At 64.4% G+C, this 12,912-nt stretch overlaps 1 protein-coding gene across 1 annotated transcript in view; it reads right to left on the minus strand.

Moving 5' to 3' along the window:
* Positions 1-12,912, minus strand: part of LOC139240472 (neural cell adhesion molecule L1-like) — a 127,436-nt gene that overhangs the window by 30,295 nt on the left and 84,229 nt on the right. Inside the window, exons 8-9 of the mRNA XM_070869008.1 lie at positions 8,855-9,039; positions 3,343-3,474 (exon numbers count right to left, since the gene is read on the minus strand). Of these exons, the coding sequence (XP_070725109.1) occupies positions 3,343-3,474; positions 8,855-9,039 (317 nt within the window). The remainder of the gene's footprint in view (positions 1-3,342; positions 3,475-8,854; positions 9,040-12,912) is intronic.

Raw genomic sequence — 12,912 nt, forward strand, 5'->3', positions numbered from 1 at the left:
GGGGAGAGAGGGGGGGAGGGAGAGGGGGAGGGAGGGAGAGGGGGAGGGAGAGATGGGGGAGAGAGGCGGGAGGGAGAGAGGGGGGAGTGAGAGAGGGGGAGGGAGAGGGGGAAAGGAGGGAGAGAGGGGGGAGTGAGAGGGGGAGGGAGAGGGGGAGGGAGGGAGAAGAGGGAGGGAGAGACGGGGAGAGAGGGAGGGAGGGAGAGAGGGGGGGAGGGAGAGAAGGAGGAGGGAGAGAGGGAACAGAGGGAGAGGGGGGAGGGAGAAAGGGGGGGAGGGAGAGGGGGAGGGAGGGAGAGAGGGAAGGGAGGGAGAGAGGGAATGGAGCGAAAGGGGGAAGGGAGGGTGAGATGGGGAAGGGAAGGAGAGAGGGAACGGAGGGAAAGAAGGAAGCGAGGGAGAGAGGGGGGAGGGAGAGAGGGAAGGGAGGGAGAGAGGGAAGGGAGGGAGAGATGGGGAGGGAGAGAGGTAACGGAGGGAGAGGGGAAAGGGAGGGAGAGGGGGGAGGGAGAGAGAGAGGGAAGGGAGGGAGAGGGGTAAAGGAGGGAGAGAAAGGGGGGAGGGAAGGAGAGAGGGAAACGGGGAAAGGAGGGAGAGAGTGGGGGAAAGAAAAGAAGAAAAAGGACAGGAGAGAAAGAATGAAAGAAGGAAAGGATCAAAGAACAAATGGAGGAAAGAAAAAATGGAGGCTCCCCTCTCTCCAGCCCCTTCCCCCCCGGGACGTCCCAAAGCCCCACGGCCAATGGCGTACTATCGGAGGGCGCTCACTGTTGTATTGTGGGAAACACCAATTTGCGCACAGCAAGCTCCCACACACAGCGATGTGATAATGACCCGGAGCGTCTGTTTTAGTGATGTTGGTCGAGGGATAAATATTGGCCCCAGGACACCGGGGAGAACTCCCCCTGCTCTTCTTCCAATAGTGGCCCCGGGATCTTTTACATCCACCCGAGAGGGCAGACGGGGCCTCGGTTTAATGAAACTTCTCTCTGCAACTGGTGGCTGCAGCTACAACTGGAATCACGAGGCAGGGTGGAAACTACAGGCCCTCGCTGAACGCCCCTCACTCACTCCCCTCACCCGCTCCCCCTCGCTCTCAGTCACTCCCCTCACCCTCAGTCACTCCCCTCGTCCTCACTCACTCCCCTCGCTCTCAGTCACTCCCCTCACCCGCTCCCCCTCGCTCTCAGTCACTCCCCTCGCCCTCAGTCACTCCCCTCGCCCTCAGTCACTCCCCTCGCCCTCTGTCACTCCCCTCGCCCTCAGTCACTCCTCTCGCCCTCTGTCACTCCCCTCGCCCTCAGTCACTGCCCTCGCCCTCAGTCACTCCCCTCGCTCTCAGTCACTCCCCTCGCCCTCAGTCACTCCCCTCACCCGCTCTCCCTCACTCTCAGTCACTCCCCTCGCCCTCAGTCACTCCCCTCGCCCTCAGTCACTACCCTCACCCGCTCCCCCTCGCTCTCAGTCACTCCCCTTGCCCTCAGTCACTCCCCTCGCTCTCAGTCACTCCCCTCGCCCTCAGTCACTCCCATCGCTCTCAGTCACTCCCCTCGCTCTCAGTCACTCCCCTCGCCCTCAGTCACTCCCCTCGCCCTCTGTCACTCCCCTCGCCCTCAGTCACTCCCCTCGCCCTCAGTCACTCCCATCGCTCTCAGTCACTCCCCTCGCCCTCAGTCACTCCCATCGCTCTCAGTCACTCCCCTCGCTCTCAGTCACTCCCCTCGCCCTCAGTCACTCCCCTCGCTCTCAGTCACTCCCCTCGTCCTCAGTCACTCCCCTCACCCGCTCCCCCTCGCTCTCAGTCACTCCCCTCGCCCTCAGTCACTCCCATCGCTCTCAGTCACTCCCCTCGCCCTCAGTCACTCCCCTCGCCCTCAATCACTCCTCTCGCCCTCTGCCACTCCCCTCGCCCTCAGTCACTCCCCTCGCACTCAGTCACTCCCATCGCCCTCAGTCACTCCCCTCGCCCTCTGTCACTCCCCTCGCCCTCAGTCACTGCCCTCGCCCTCAGTCACTCCCCTCGCCCTCTGTCACTCCCCTCGCCCTCAGTCACTCCCCTCACCCGCTCCCCCTCGCTCTCAGTCACTCCCCTCGCCCTCAGTCACTCCCCTCGCTCTCAGTCACTCCCCTCGCCCTCAGTCACTCCCCTCGCCCTCTGTCACTCCCCTCGTCCTCAGTCACTCCCCTCACCCGCTCCCCCTCGCTCTCAGTCACTCCCCTCGCCCTCAGTCACTCCCCTCACCCGCTCCCCCTCGCTCTCAGTCACTCCCCTCGCCCTCAGTCACTCCCCTCGCCCTCAGTCACTCCCCTCACCCGCTCCCCCTCGCTCTCAGTCACTCCCCTCGCCCTCAGTCACTCCCCTCGCTCTCAGTCACTCCCCTCGCCCTCAGTCACTCCCATCGCTCTCAGTCACTCCCCTCGCCCTCAGTCACTCCCCTCACCCGCTCCCCCTCGCTCCCAGTCACTCCCCTCGCCCTCAGTCACTCCCATCGCTCTCAGTCACTCCCATCGCCCTCAGTCACTCCCCTCGCCCTCAATCACTCCCCTCGCCCTCAGTCACTCCCCTCGCCCTCAATCACTCCTCTCGCCCTCTGTCACTCCCCTCGCCCTCAGTCACTCCCCTCGCACTCAGTCACTCCCCTCGCCCTCAGTCACTCCCCTCGCCCTCAATCACTCCTCTCGCCCTCTGTCACTCCTCTCGCCCTCTGTCACTCCCCTCGCCCTCAGTCACTCCCCTCGCACTCAGTCACTCCCATCGCCATCAGTCCCTCCCCTCGCCCTCTGTCACTCCCCTCGCCCTCAGTCACTGCCCTCGCCCTCAGTCACTGCCCTCGCCCTCTGTCACTCCCCTCGCCCTCAGTCACTCCCCTCACCCGCTCCCCCTCGCTCTCAGTCACTCCCCTCGCCCTCAGTCACTCCCCTCACCCGCTCCCCCTCGCTCTCAGTCACTCCCCTCGCCCTCAGTCACTCCCCTCGCTCTCAGTCACTCCCCTCGCCCTCAGCCACTCCCCTCGCCCGCTCCCCCTCGCCCTCAGTCACTCCCCTCACCCGCTCCCCCTCATTCTCAGTCACTCCCCTCGCCCTCAGTCACTCCCCTCGCCCTCTGTCACTCCCCTCGCTCTCAGTCACTCCCCTCGCCCTCAGTCACTCCCATCGCCCTCAGTCACTCCCCTCGCCCTCTGTCATTCTCCTCGCCCTCAGTCACTCCCCTCGCCCTCAGTCACTCCCCTCGCCCTCTGTCACTCCCCTCGCTCTCAGTCACTCCCCTCGCCCTCAGTCACTCCCCTCGCCCTCAGTCACTCCCCTCGCCCTCAGTCACTCCCCTCGCCCGCTGCCACTCACCGCTCAGTAGCACCCCGTTCACTTTCCAGCGGATTTCCGCTTTGGGCTTTGCGTCAACATCGCAATCCAGCCGCACATTCTCCCCCGGGCCGTAGATTCCGTCTTCCGGCTTTGTCACCCAGTAAGGGGCAGCTGCAGAGAGAGGAGAGAGACAGGCAGGGCGTCAAAGAACCAGAACCAGGAGGATCAACCTATCGGGACAGATTGAACAGGCTGGGGATCTTGGCTCTAGCAAAGCGAAGGCTGAGGGGGTGAGCTGATGGAGGGGTGTAAGATTATGAAGGGGGTTCGATGGGGTAGACGTAGAGAAGATGTTCCCACTTGTGGGGGAGACCAGAACTCGGGGGCCACCAATATCAGACAGTCACTGATAAACCCAATGGGGAATTCAGGAGAAACCTCTTTACCCAGAGAGCGGTGAGAATGTGGAACTCGCTGCCACAGGGAGGGCTCGAGGCCAATAGTATCGATGCATTTCAGGGGAAACTGGATAAACACATGGGGGAGAAGGATACAGCAAGCAATTAAGAAAGCAAATGGTATGTGCTGGAGGTCGGGGGGCGAGCTGGGACATCAGGTGTCGAGCTGGGGGTCAGGGGTTGAGCTGGGGGTCAGGGGTTGAGCTGGGGGGGGTCAAGGGGCGAGCTGGGGGTCAAGGGGGTGAGCTGGGGCGTCAGGTGTCGAGCTGGGGGTCAGGGGTTGAGCTGGGGGGGGTCAAGGGGCGAGCTGGGGGTCAAGGGGGCGAGCTGGGGCGTCAGGTATCAAGCTGGGACATCAAGGGGTGAGCTGGGGGTCAGGGGTTGAGCTGGGGGTCAGGAGTTGAGCTGGGGTCAGAGGTTGAGCTGGGGGTCAGAGGTTGAGCTGGGGATCAGGAGTTGAGCTGGGGGTCAGAGGTTGAGCTGGGGGTCAGAGGTTGAGCTGGGGGTCAGAGGTTGAGCTGGGGATCAGGAGTTGAGTTAGGGGTCAGAGGTTGAGCTGGGGGTCAGGAGTTGAGTTAGGGGTCAGAGGTTGAGCTGGGGGTCAGGAGTTGAGTTAGGGGTCAGAGGTTGAGCTGGGGGTCAGGAGTTGAGTTAGGGGTCAGAGGTTGAGCTGGGGGTCAGGAGTTGAGTTAGGGGTCAGAGGTTGAGCTGGGGGTCAGAGGTTGAGCTGGGGATCAGGAGTTGAGTTAGGGGTCAGAGGTTGAGCTGGGGGTCAGAGGTTGAGCTGGGGGTCAGGAGTTGAGTTAGGGGTCAGAGGTTGAGCTGGGGATCAGGAGTTGAGCTGGGGTCAGAGGTTGAGCTGGGGGTCAGAGGTTGAGCTGGGGGTCAGGAGTTAAGCTGGGGCCAGAGGTTGAGCTGGGGTCAGAGGTTGAGCTGGGATCAGAGGTTGAGCTGGGGGTCAGAGGGCGAGCTGGGGGTCAGGAGTTGAGCTGGGGCCAGAGGTTGAGCTGGGGGTCAGAGGGCGAGCTGGGAGTCAGGAGTTAAGATGGGACCAGAGGTTGAGCTGGGGGTCAGAGGGTGAGCTGGGGGTCAGGAGTTGAGCTGGGGCCAGAGGTTGAGCTGGGGTCAGAGGTTGAGCTGGGGGTCAGAGGGCGAGCTGGGGGTCAGGAGTTGAGCTGGGGCCAGAGGTTGAGCTGGGGGTCAGAGGGCGAGCTGGGGGTCAGGAGTTAAGCTGGGGGTCAGAAGGTGAGCTGCGGGTCAGGGGTTGAGCTGGGGGTCAGGTGTCGAGCTGGGGGTCAGGTGTCGAGCTGGGGGTCAGGTGTCGAGCTGGGGGTCAGGGGGTGAGCTGGGGGTCAGGTGTCGAGCTGGGGTCAGGTGTCGAGCTGGGGGTCAGGGGGTGAGCTGGGGGTCAGGGGGTGAGCTGGGGGTCAGAGGTGGAGCTGGGGCCAGAGGTTGAGCTGGGGGTCAGGGGGTGAGCTGGCGGTCAGAGCTTGAGCTGGGGGTCAGGAGTTAAGCTGGGGTCAGAGGTTGAGCTGGGGGTCAGAGGTTGAGCTGGGGATCAGGAGTTAAGCTGGGGGTCAGAGGTTGAGCTGGGGGTCAGGAGTTAAGCTGGGGTTAGAGGTTGAGCTGGGGGTCAGGGGGTGAGCTGGGGGTCAGGAGTTAAGCTGGGGGTCAGGAGGTGATCTGGGGGTCAGAGGTTGAGCTGGGAGTCAGGAGTTAAGCTGGGGCCAGAGGTTGAGCTGGGGGTCAGAGGGCGAGCTGGGGGTCAGAGGGCGAGCTGGGGGTCAGGAGTTGAGCTGGGGCCAGAGGTTGAGCTGGAGGTCAGAGGGCGAGCTTGGGGTCAGGAGTTAAGCTGGGGTTCAGGAGGTGAGCTGGGGGTCAGGGGTTGAGCTGGGGGTCAGGTGTCGAGCTGGGGGTCAGGTGTCGAGCTGGGGGTCAGGTGTCGAGCTGGGGGTCAGGTGTCGAGCTGGGGGTCAGGGGGTGAGCTGGGGGTCAGGTGGTGAGCTGGGGGTCAGGTGTCGAGCTGGGGGTCAGGTGTCGAGCTGGGGGTCAGGGGGTGAGCTGGGGGTCAGGGGGTGAGCTGGAGGTCAGAGGTTGAGCTGGGGCCAGAGGTTGAGCTGGGGGTCAGGGGGTGAGCTGGGGGTCAGGAGTTAAGCTGGGGGTCAGAGGTTGAGCTGGGGGTCAGGGGGTGAGCTGGGGGTCAGAGGTTGAGCTGGGGGGTCAGGAGTTGAGCTGGGGCCAGAGGTTGAGCTGGAGGTCAGAGGGCGAGCTTGGGGTCAGGAGTTAAGCTGGGGTTCAGGAGGTGAGCTGGGGGTCAGGGGTTGAGCTGGGGGTCAGGTGTCGAGCTGGGGGTCAGGTGTCGAGCTGGGGGTCAGGTGTCGAGCTGGGGGTCAGGTGTCGAGCTGGGGGTCAGGTGTCGAGCTGGGGGTCAGGTGTCGAGCTGGGGGTCAGGGGGTGAGCTGGGGGTCAGGGGGTGAGCTGGAGGTCAGAGGTTGAGCTGGGGCCAGAGGTTGAGCTGGGGGTCAGGGGGTGAGCTGGGGGTCAGGAGTTAAGCTGGGGGTCAGAGGTTGAGCTGGGGGTCAGAGGTTGAGCTGGGGGTCAGGGGGTGAGCTGGGGGTCAGAGGTTGAGCTGGGGGTCAGGAGTTGAGTTAGGGGTCAGAGGTTGAGCTGGGGGTCAGGAGTTGAGTTAGGGGTCAGAGGTTGAGCTGGGGGTCAGGAGTTGAGTTAGGGGTCAGAGGTTGAGCTGGGGGTCAGGAGTTGAGTTAGGGGTCAGAGGTTGAGCTGGGGGTCAGAGGTTGAGCTGGGGATCAGGAGTTGAGTTAGGGGTCAGAGGTTGAGCTGGGGGTCAGAGGTTGAGCTGGGGGTCAGGAGTTGAGTTAGGGGTCAGAGGTTGAGCTGGGGATCAGGAGTTGAGCTGGGGTCAGAGGTTGAGCTGGGGGTCAGAGGTTGAGCTGGGGGTCAGGAGTTAAGCTGGGGCCAGAGGTTGAGCTGGGGTCAGAGGTTGAGCTGGGATCAGAGGTTGAGCTGGGGGTCAGAGGGCGAGCTGGGGGTCAGGAGTTGAGCTGGGGCCAGAGGTTGAGCTGGGGGTCAGAGGGCGAGCTGGGAGTCAGGAGTTAAGATGGGACCAGAGGTTGAGCTGGGGGTCAGAGGGTGAGCTGGGGGTCAGGAGTTGAGCTGGGGCCAGAGGTTGAGCTGGGGTCAGAGGTTGAGCTGGGGGTCAGAGGGCGAGCTGGGGGTCAGGAGTTGAGCTGGGGCCAGAGGTTGAGCTGGGGGTCAGAGGGCGAGCTGGGGGTCAGGAGTTAAGCTGGGGGTCAGAAGGTGAGCTGGGGGTCAGGGGTTGAGCTGGGGGTCAGGTGTCGAGCTGGGGTTCAGGTGTCGAGCTGGGGGTCAGGTGTCGAGCTGGGGGTCAGGGGGTGAGCTGGGGGTCAGGTGTCGAGCTGGGGTCAGGTGTCGAGCTGGGGGTCAGGGGGTGAGCTGGGGGTCAGGGGGTGAGCTGGGGGTCAGAGGTGGAGCTGGGGCCAGAGGTTGAGCTGGGGGTCAGGGGGTGAGCTGGCGGTCAGAGGTTGAGCTGGGGGTCAGGAGTTAAGCTGGGGTCAGAGGTTGAGCTGGGGGTCAGAGGTTGAGCTGGGGATCAGGAGTTAAGCTGGGGGTCAGAGGTTGAGCTGGGGGTCAGGAGTTAAGCTGGGGTTAGAGGTTGAGCTGGGGGTCAGGGGGTGAGCTGGGGGTCAGGAGTTAAGCTGGGGGTCAGGAGGTGATCTGGGGGTCAGAGGTTGAGCTGGGAGTCAGGAGTTAAGCTGGGGCCAGAGGTTGAGCTGGGGGTCAGAGGGCGAGCTGGGGGTCAGAGGGCGAGCTGGGGGTCAGGAGTTGAGCTGGGGCCAGAGGTTGAGCTGGAGGTCAGAGGGCGAGCTTGGGGTCAGGAGTTAAGCTGGGGTTCAGGAGGTGAGCTGGGGGTCAGGGGTTGAGCTGGGGGTCAGGTGTCGAGCTGGGGGTCAGGTGTCGAGCTGGGGGTCAGGTGTCGAGCTGGGGGTCAGGTGTCGAGCTGGGGGTCAGGGGGTGAGCTGGGGGTCAGGTGTCGAGCTGGGGGTCAGGTGTCGAGCTGGGGGTCAGGGGGTGAGCTGGGGGTCAGGGGGTGAGCTGGAGGTCAGAGGTTGAGCTGGGGCCAGAGGTTGAGCTGGGGTCAGGGGGTGAGCTGGGGGTCAGGAGTTAAGCTGGGGGTCAGAGGTTGAGCTGGGGGTCAGGGGGTGAGCTGGGGGTCAGAGGTTGAGCTGGGGGGTCAGGAGTTAAGCTGGGGTCAGAGGTTGAGCTGGGGGTCAGAGGTTGAGCTGGGGATCAGGAGTTAAGCTGGGGGTCAGAGGTTGAGCTGGGGGTCAGGAGTTAAGCTGGGGTCAGAGGTTGAGCTGGGGGTCAGGGGGTGAGCTGGGGGTCAGGAGTTAAGCTGGGGGTCAGGAGGTGAGCTGGGGGTCAGAGGGCGAGCTGGGGGTCAGGTGTCGAGCTGGGGGTCAGGGGTTGAGCTGGGGGTCAGAGGTTGAGCTGGGGGTCAGGAGTTGAGCTGGGGGTCAGAGGTTGAGCTGGGGGTCAGGTGTCGAGCTGGGGGTCAGGTGTCGAGCTGGGGGTCAGGGGGTGAGCTGGGGGTCAGGGGGTGAGCTGGGGGTCAGAGGTTGAGCTGGGGGTCAGAGGTTGAGCTGGGGGTCAGGAGTTAAGCTGGGGGTCAGGGGGTGAACTGGGGGTCAGAGGTTGAGCTGGGGGTCAGAGGGCGAGCTGGGGGTCAGGAGTTGAGCTGGGGGTCAGAGGGCGAGCTGGGGGTCAGGGGGTGAGCTGGGGGTCAGAGGTTGAGCTGGGGGTCAGGTGTCGAGCTGGGGGTCAGAGGGCGAGCTGGGGGTCAGGGGTTGAGCTGGGGGTCAGAGGGCGAGCTGGGGGTCAGGTGTCGAGCTGGGGGTCAGAGGGCGAGCTGGGGGTCAGGGGTTGAGCTGGGGGTCAGAGGGCGAGCTGGGGGTCAGGGGGTGAGCTGGGGGTCAGAGGTTGAGCTGGGGGTCAGAGGGCGAACTGGGGGTCAGAGGGTGAGCTGGGGGTCAGAGGGCGAGCTGCAGACCTACCTTCGACAGACACACTGTAGATGTGTTTGACCTGGCCCTGCTTGTTTCTCACCACACACCGGTATTCTCCGTCATCGTCCTCGATCACGTCCCGGATCTTCAGGGTCTTGTTGAAGTCCTCGTAGCTGACTCGCTCGCGCGGCAAGTTCCCATCCATTCTCTCCCAGTGTACCGTGGGCGTCGGGCTGGGGAACAAACGATGGACACAAGGGCTTGAGAGACACGGCAAACCTGAAAGCTGCTTATTAGTGGCTCGAGCCCCGTAATCCAGGCCCAACACTCCTCCTGGGGCCAGTACTGAGGGAGCCCCGCACAGTCGGAGGGGCAGTACTGAGGGAGCGCCGCACTGTCGGAGGGGCAGTACTGAGGGAGCGCCGCACTGTCGGCGGGGCAGTACTGAGGGAGCGCCGTACTGTCGGAGGGGCAGTACTGAGGGAGTGCAGTACTGTCGGAGGGGAGGTACTGAGGGAGTGCTGCACTGTCGGAGGGGCGGTACTGAGGGAGAGCCGCACTTTTGGAGGGGCGGTACTGAGGGAGTGCAGCACTGTCGGAGGGGCGGTACTGAGGGAGCGCCGCACTGTCGGAGGGGCGGTACTGAGGGAGTGCCGCACTGTCGGAGGTGCATTACTGAGGGGGTGCTGCACAGTCGGAGGGGCAGTACTGAGGGGGTGCTGCACTGTTGGAGGGGCAGTACTGAGGGAGTGCAGCACTGTCGGAGGGGCGGTACTTAGGGAGTGCCGCACTGTCGGAGGGGCGGTACTGAGGGAGCCCCGCACTGTCGGAGGGGCGGTACTTAGGGAGTGCCGCACTGTCGGAGGGGCAGTACTGAGGGAGCGCCGCACTGTCGGAGGGGCAGTACTGAGGGAGCGCCGCACTGTCGGAGGGGCAGTACTGAGGGAGTGCCGCACTGTCGGAGGGGCTGTACTGAGGGAGCTCCGCACTGTCGGAGGGGCAGTACTGAGGGAGCTCCGCACTGTCGGAGGGGCAGTACTGAGGGAGCCCCGCACTGTCGGAGGGGCGGTACTGAGGGAGCCCCGCACTGTCGGAGGGGCAGTACTGAGGGAGCTCCGCACTGTCGGAGGGGCAGTACTGAGGGAGTGCCGCACTGTCGGAGGGGCGGTACTGAGGGAGTGCTGCACTGTCGGAGGGGCAGTACTGAGGGAGCCCCGCACTGTCGGAGGGGCAGTACTGAGGGAGTGCAGCACTGTCGGAGGGGCAGTACTGAGGGAGTGCAGCACTGTCGGAGGGGCAGTACTGAGGGAGTGCAGCACTGTCGGAGGGGCAGTACTGAGGGACTGCAGCACTGTCAGAGGGGCGGTACTGAGGGAGTGCAGTACTGTCGGAGGGGCAGTACTGAGGGAGTGCAGCACTGTCGGAGGGGCAGTACTGAGGGAGTGCAGCACTGTCGGAGGGGCAGTACTGAGGGACTGCAGCACTGTCAGAGGGGCAGTACTGAGGGAGCCCCGCACTGTCGGAGGGGCAGTACTGAGGGAGCGCTGCACTGTCGGAGGGGCGGTACTGAGGGAGTGCCGCACTGTCGGAGGGGCGGTACTGAGGGAGCTCCGCACTGTCGGAGGGGCGGTACTGAGGGAGCCCCGCACTGTCGGAGGGGCAGTACTGAGGGAGCGCCGCACTGTCGGAGGGGCAGTACTGAGGGAGCTCCGCACTGTCGGAGGGGCGGTACTGAGGGAGTGCGGCACTGTCGGAGGGGCGGTACTGAGGGAGTGCTGCACTGTCGGAGGGGCAGTACTGAGGGAGTGCCGCACTGTCGGAGGGGCAGTACTGAGGGAGCTCCGCACTGTCGGAGGGGCAGTACTGAGGGAGTGCCGCACTGTCGGAGGGGCGGTACTGAGGGAGTGCTGCACTGTCGGAGGGGCAGTACTGAGGGAGCCCCGCACTGTCGGAGGGGCAGTACTGAGGGAGTGCAGCACTGTCGGAGGGGCAGTACTGAGGGAGCTCCGCACTGTCGGAGGGGCAGTACTGAGGGAGTGCCGCACTGTCGGAGGGGCGGTACTGAGGGAGTGCTGCACTGTCGGAGGGGCAGTACTGAGGGAGCCCCGCACTGTCGGAGGGGCAGTACTGAGGGAGTGCAGCACTGTCGGAGGGGCAGTACTGAGGGAGTGCCGCACTGTCGGAGGGGCGGTACTGAGGGAGCGCCGCACTGTCGGAGGGGCAGTACTGAGGGAGTGCCGCACTGTCGGAGGGGCGGTACTGAGGGAGTGCTGCACTGTCGGAGGGGCAGTACTGAGGGAGCCCCGCACTGTCGCAGGGGCAGTACTGAGGGAGTGCAGCACTGTCGGAGGGGCAGTACTGAGGGAGTGCCGCACTGTCGGAGGGGCGGTACTGAGGGAGCGCCGCACTGTCGGAGGGGCAGTACTGAGGGAGTGCCGCACTGTCGGAGGGGCGGTACTGAGGGAGCGTCGCACTGTCGGAGGGGCAGTACTGAGGGAGCCCCGCACTGTCGGAGGGGCAGTACTGAGGGAGCTCCGCACTGTCGGAGGGGCGGTACTGAGGGAGCGCCGCACTGTCGGAGGGGCAGTACTGAGGGAGTGCAGCACTGTCGGAGGGGCAGTACTGAGGGAGTGCAGCACTGTCGGAGGGGCAGTACTGAGGGAGCGCCGCACTGTCGGAGGGGCAGTACTGAGGAAGCGCCGCACTGTCGGAGGGGCAGTACTGAGGGAGTGCAGCACTGTCAGAGGGGCAGTACTGAGGGAGCGCCGCACTGTCGGAGGGGCAGTACTGAGGGAGTGCAGCACTGTCAGAGGGGCGGTACTGAGGGAGCGCCGCACTGTCAGAGGGGCGGTACTGAGGGAGTGCCGCACTGTCGGAGGGGCGGTACTGAGGGAGCGTCGCACTGTCGGAGGGGCAGTACTGAGGGAGTCCCGCACTGTCAGAGGGGCAGTACTGAGGGAGCGCCGCACTGTCGGAGGGGCAGTACTGAGGGAGCGCCGCACTGTCGGAGGGGCAGTACTGAGGGAGTGCAGCACTGTCAGAGGGGCGGTACTGAGGGAGTGCAGTACAGTCAGAGGGGCAGTAATGAGGAAACGCCGCACTGTCGGAGGGGCAGTACTGTTAGGAGGGAGTACCAGGATTGGGACCCAGCGACGATGGAGGAACGGCCGATATATTCCCAAGTCGAGGGATGGTGTGTGTGTGACTGGGAGGGGAACGTGGAGGGGGTGGTGTTCCCATGGACCTGCTGCCCTTGACCTTCGAGGCGGGTAGAGGTCGCGGGTTTGGGAGGTGCTGCCGAAGAAGCCTTGGCGAGTTGCCGCGGTGCATCTTGTGGACGGTGCACACTGCAGCCACGGTGCGCCGGTGGTGGAGGGAGTGAGTGTTGGAGGTGGTGGAGGGAGTGAGTGATGGAGGTGGTGGAGGGAGTGAGTGTTGGAGGTGGTGGAGGGAGTGAGTGTTGAAGGTGGTGGAGGGAGTGAGTGTTGGAGGTGGTGGAGGGAGTGAGTGTTGGAGGTGGTGGAGGGAGTGAGTGTTGGAGGTGGTGGAGGGAGTGAGTGTTGGAGGTGGTGGAGGGAGTGAGTGTTGGAGGTGGTGGAGGGAGTGAGTGTTGGAGGTGGTGGAGGGAGTGAGTGTTGGAGGTGGTGGAGGGAGTGAGTGTTGGAGGTGGTGGAGGGAGTGAGTGTTGGAGGTGGTGGAGGGAGTGAGTGTTGGAGGTGGTGGAGGGAGTGAGTGTTGGAGGTGGTGGAGGGAGTGAGTGTTGGAGGTGGTGGAGGGAGTGAGTGTTGGAGGCGGTGGAGGGAGTGAGTGTTGGAGGTGGTGGAGGGAGTGAGTGTTGGAGGCGGTGGAGGGAGTGAGTGTTGGAGGTGGTGGAGGGAGTGAGTGTTGGAGGTGGTGGAGGGAGTGAGTGTTGAAGGTGGTGGAAGGAGTGAGTGTTGGAGGTGGTGGAGGGAGTGAGTGTTGGAGGTGGTGGAGGGAGTGAGTGTTGGCGGTGGTGGAGGGAGTGAGTGTTGGAGGTGGTGGAGGGAGTGAGTGTCGGAGGTGGTGGAGGGAGTGAGTGTCGGAGGTGGTGGAGGGAGTGAGTGTCGGAGGTGGTGGAGGGAGTG

The sequence above is a fragment of the Pristiophorus japonicus genome, chromosome 32 (assembly GCF_044704955.1).
Source record: "Pristiophorus japonicus isolate sPriJap1 chromosome 32, sPriJap1.hap1, whole genome shotgun sequence".
NCBI lineage: Eukaryota > Metazoa > Chordata > Chondrichthyes > Pristiophoridae > Pristiophorus > Pristiophorus japonicus.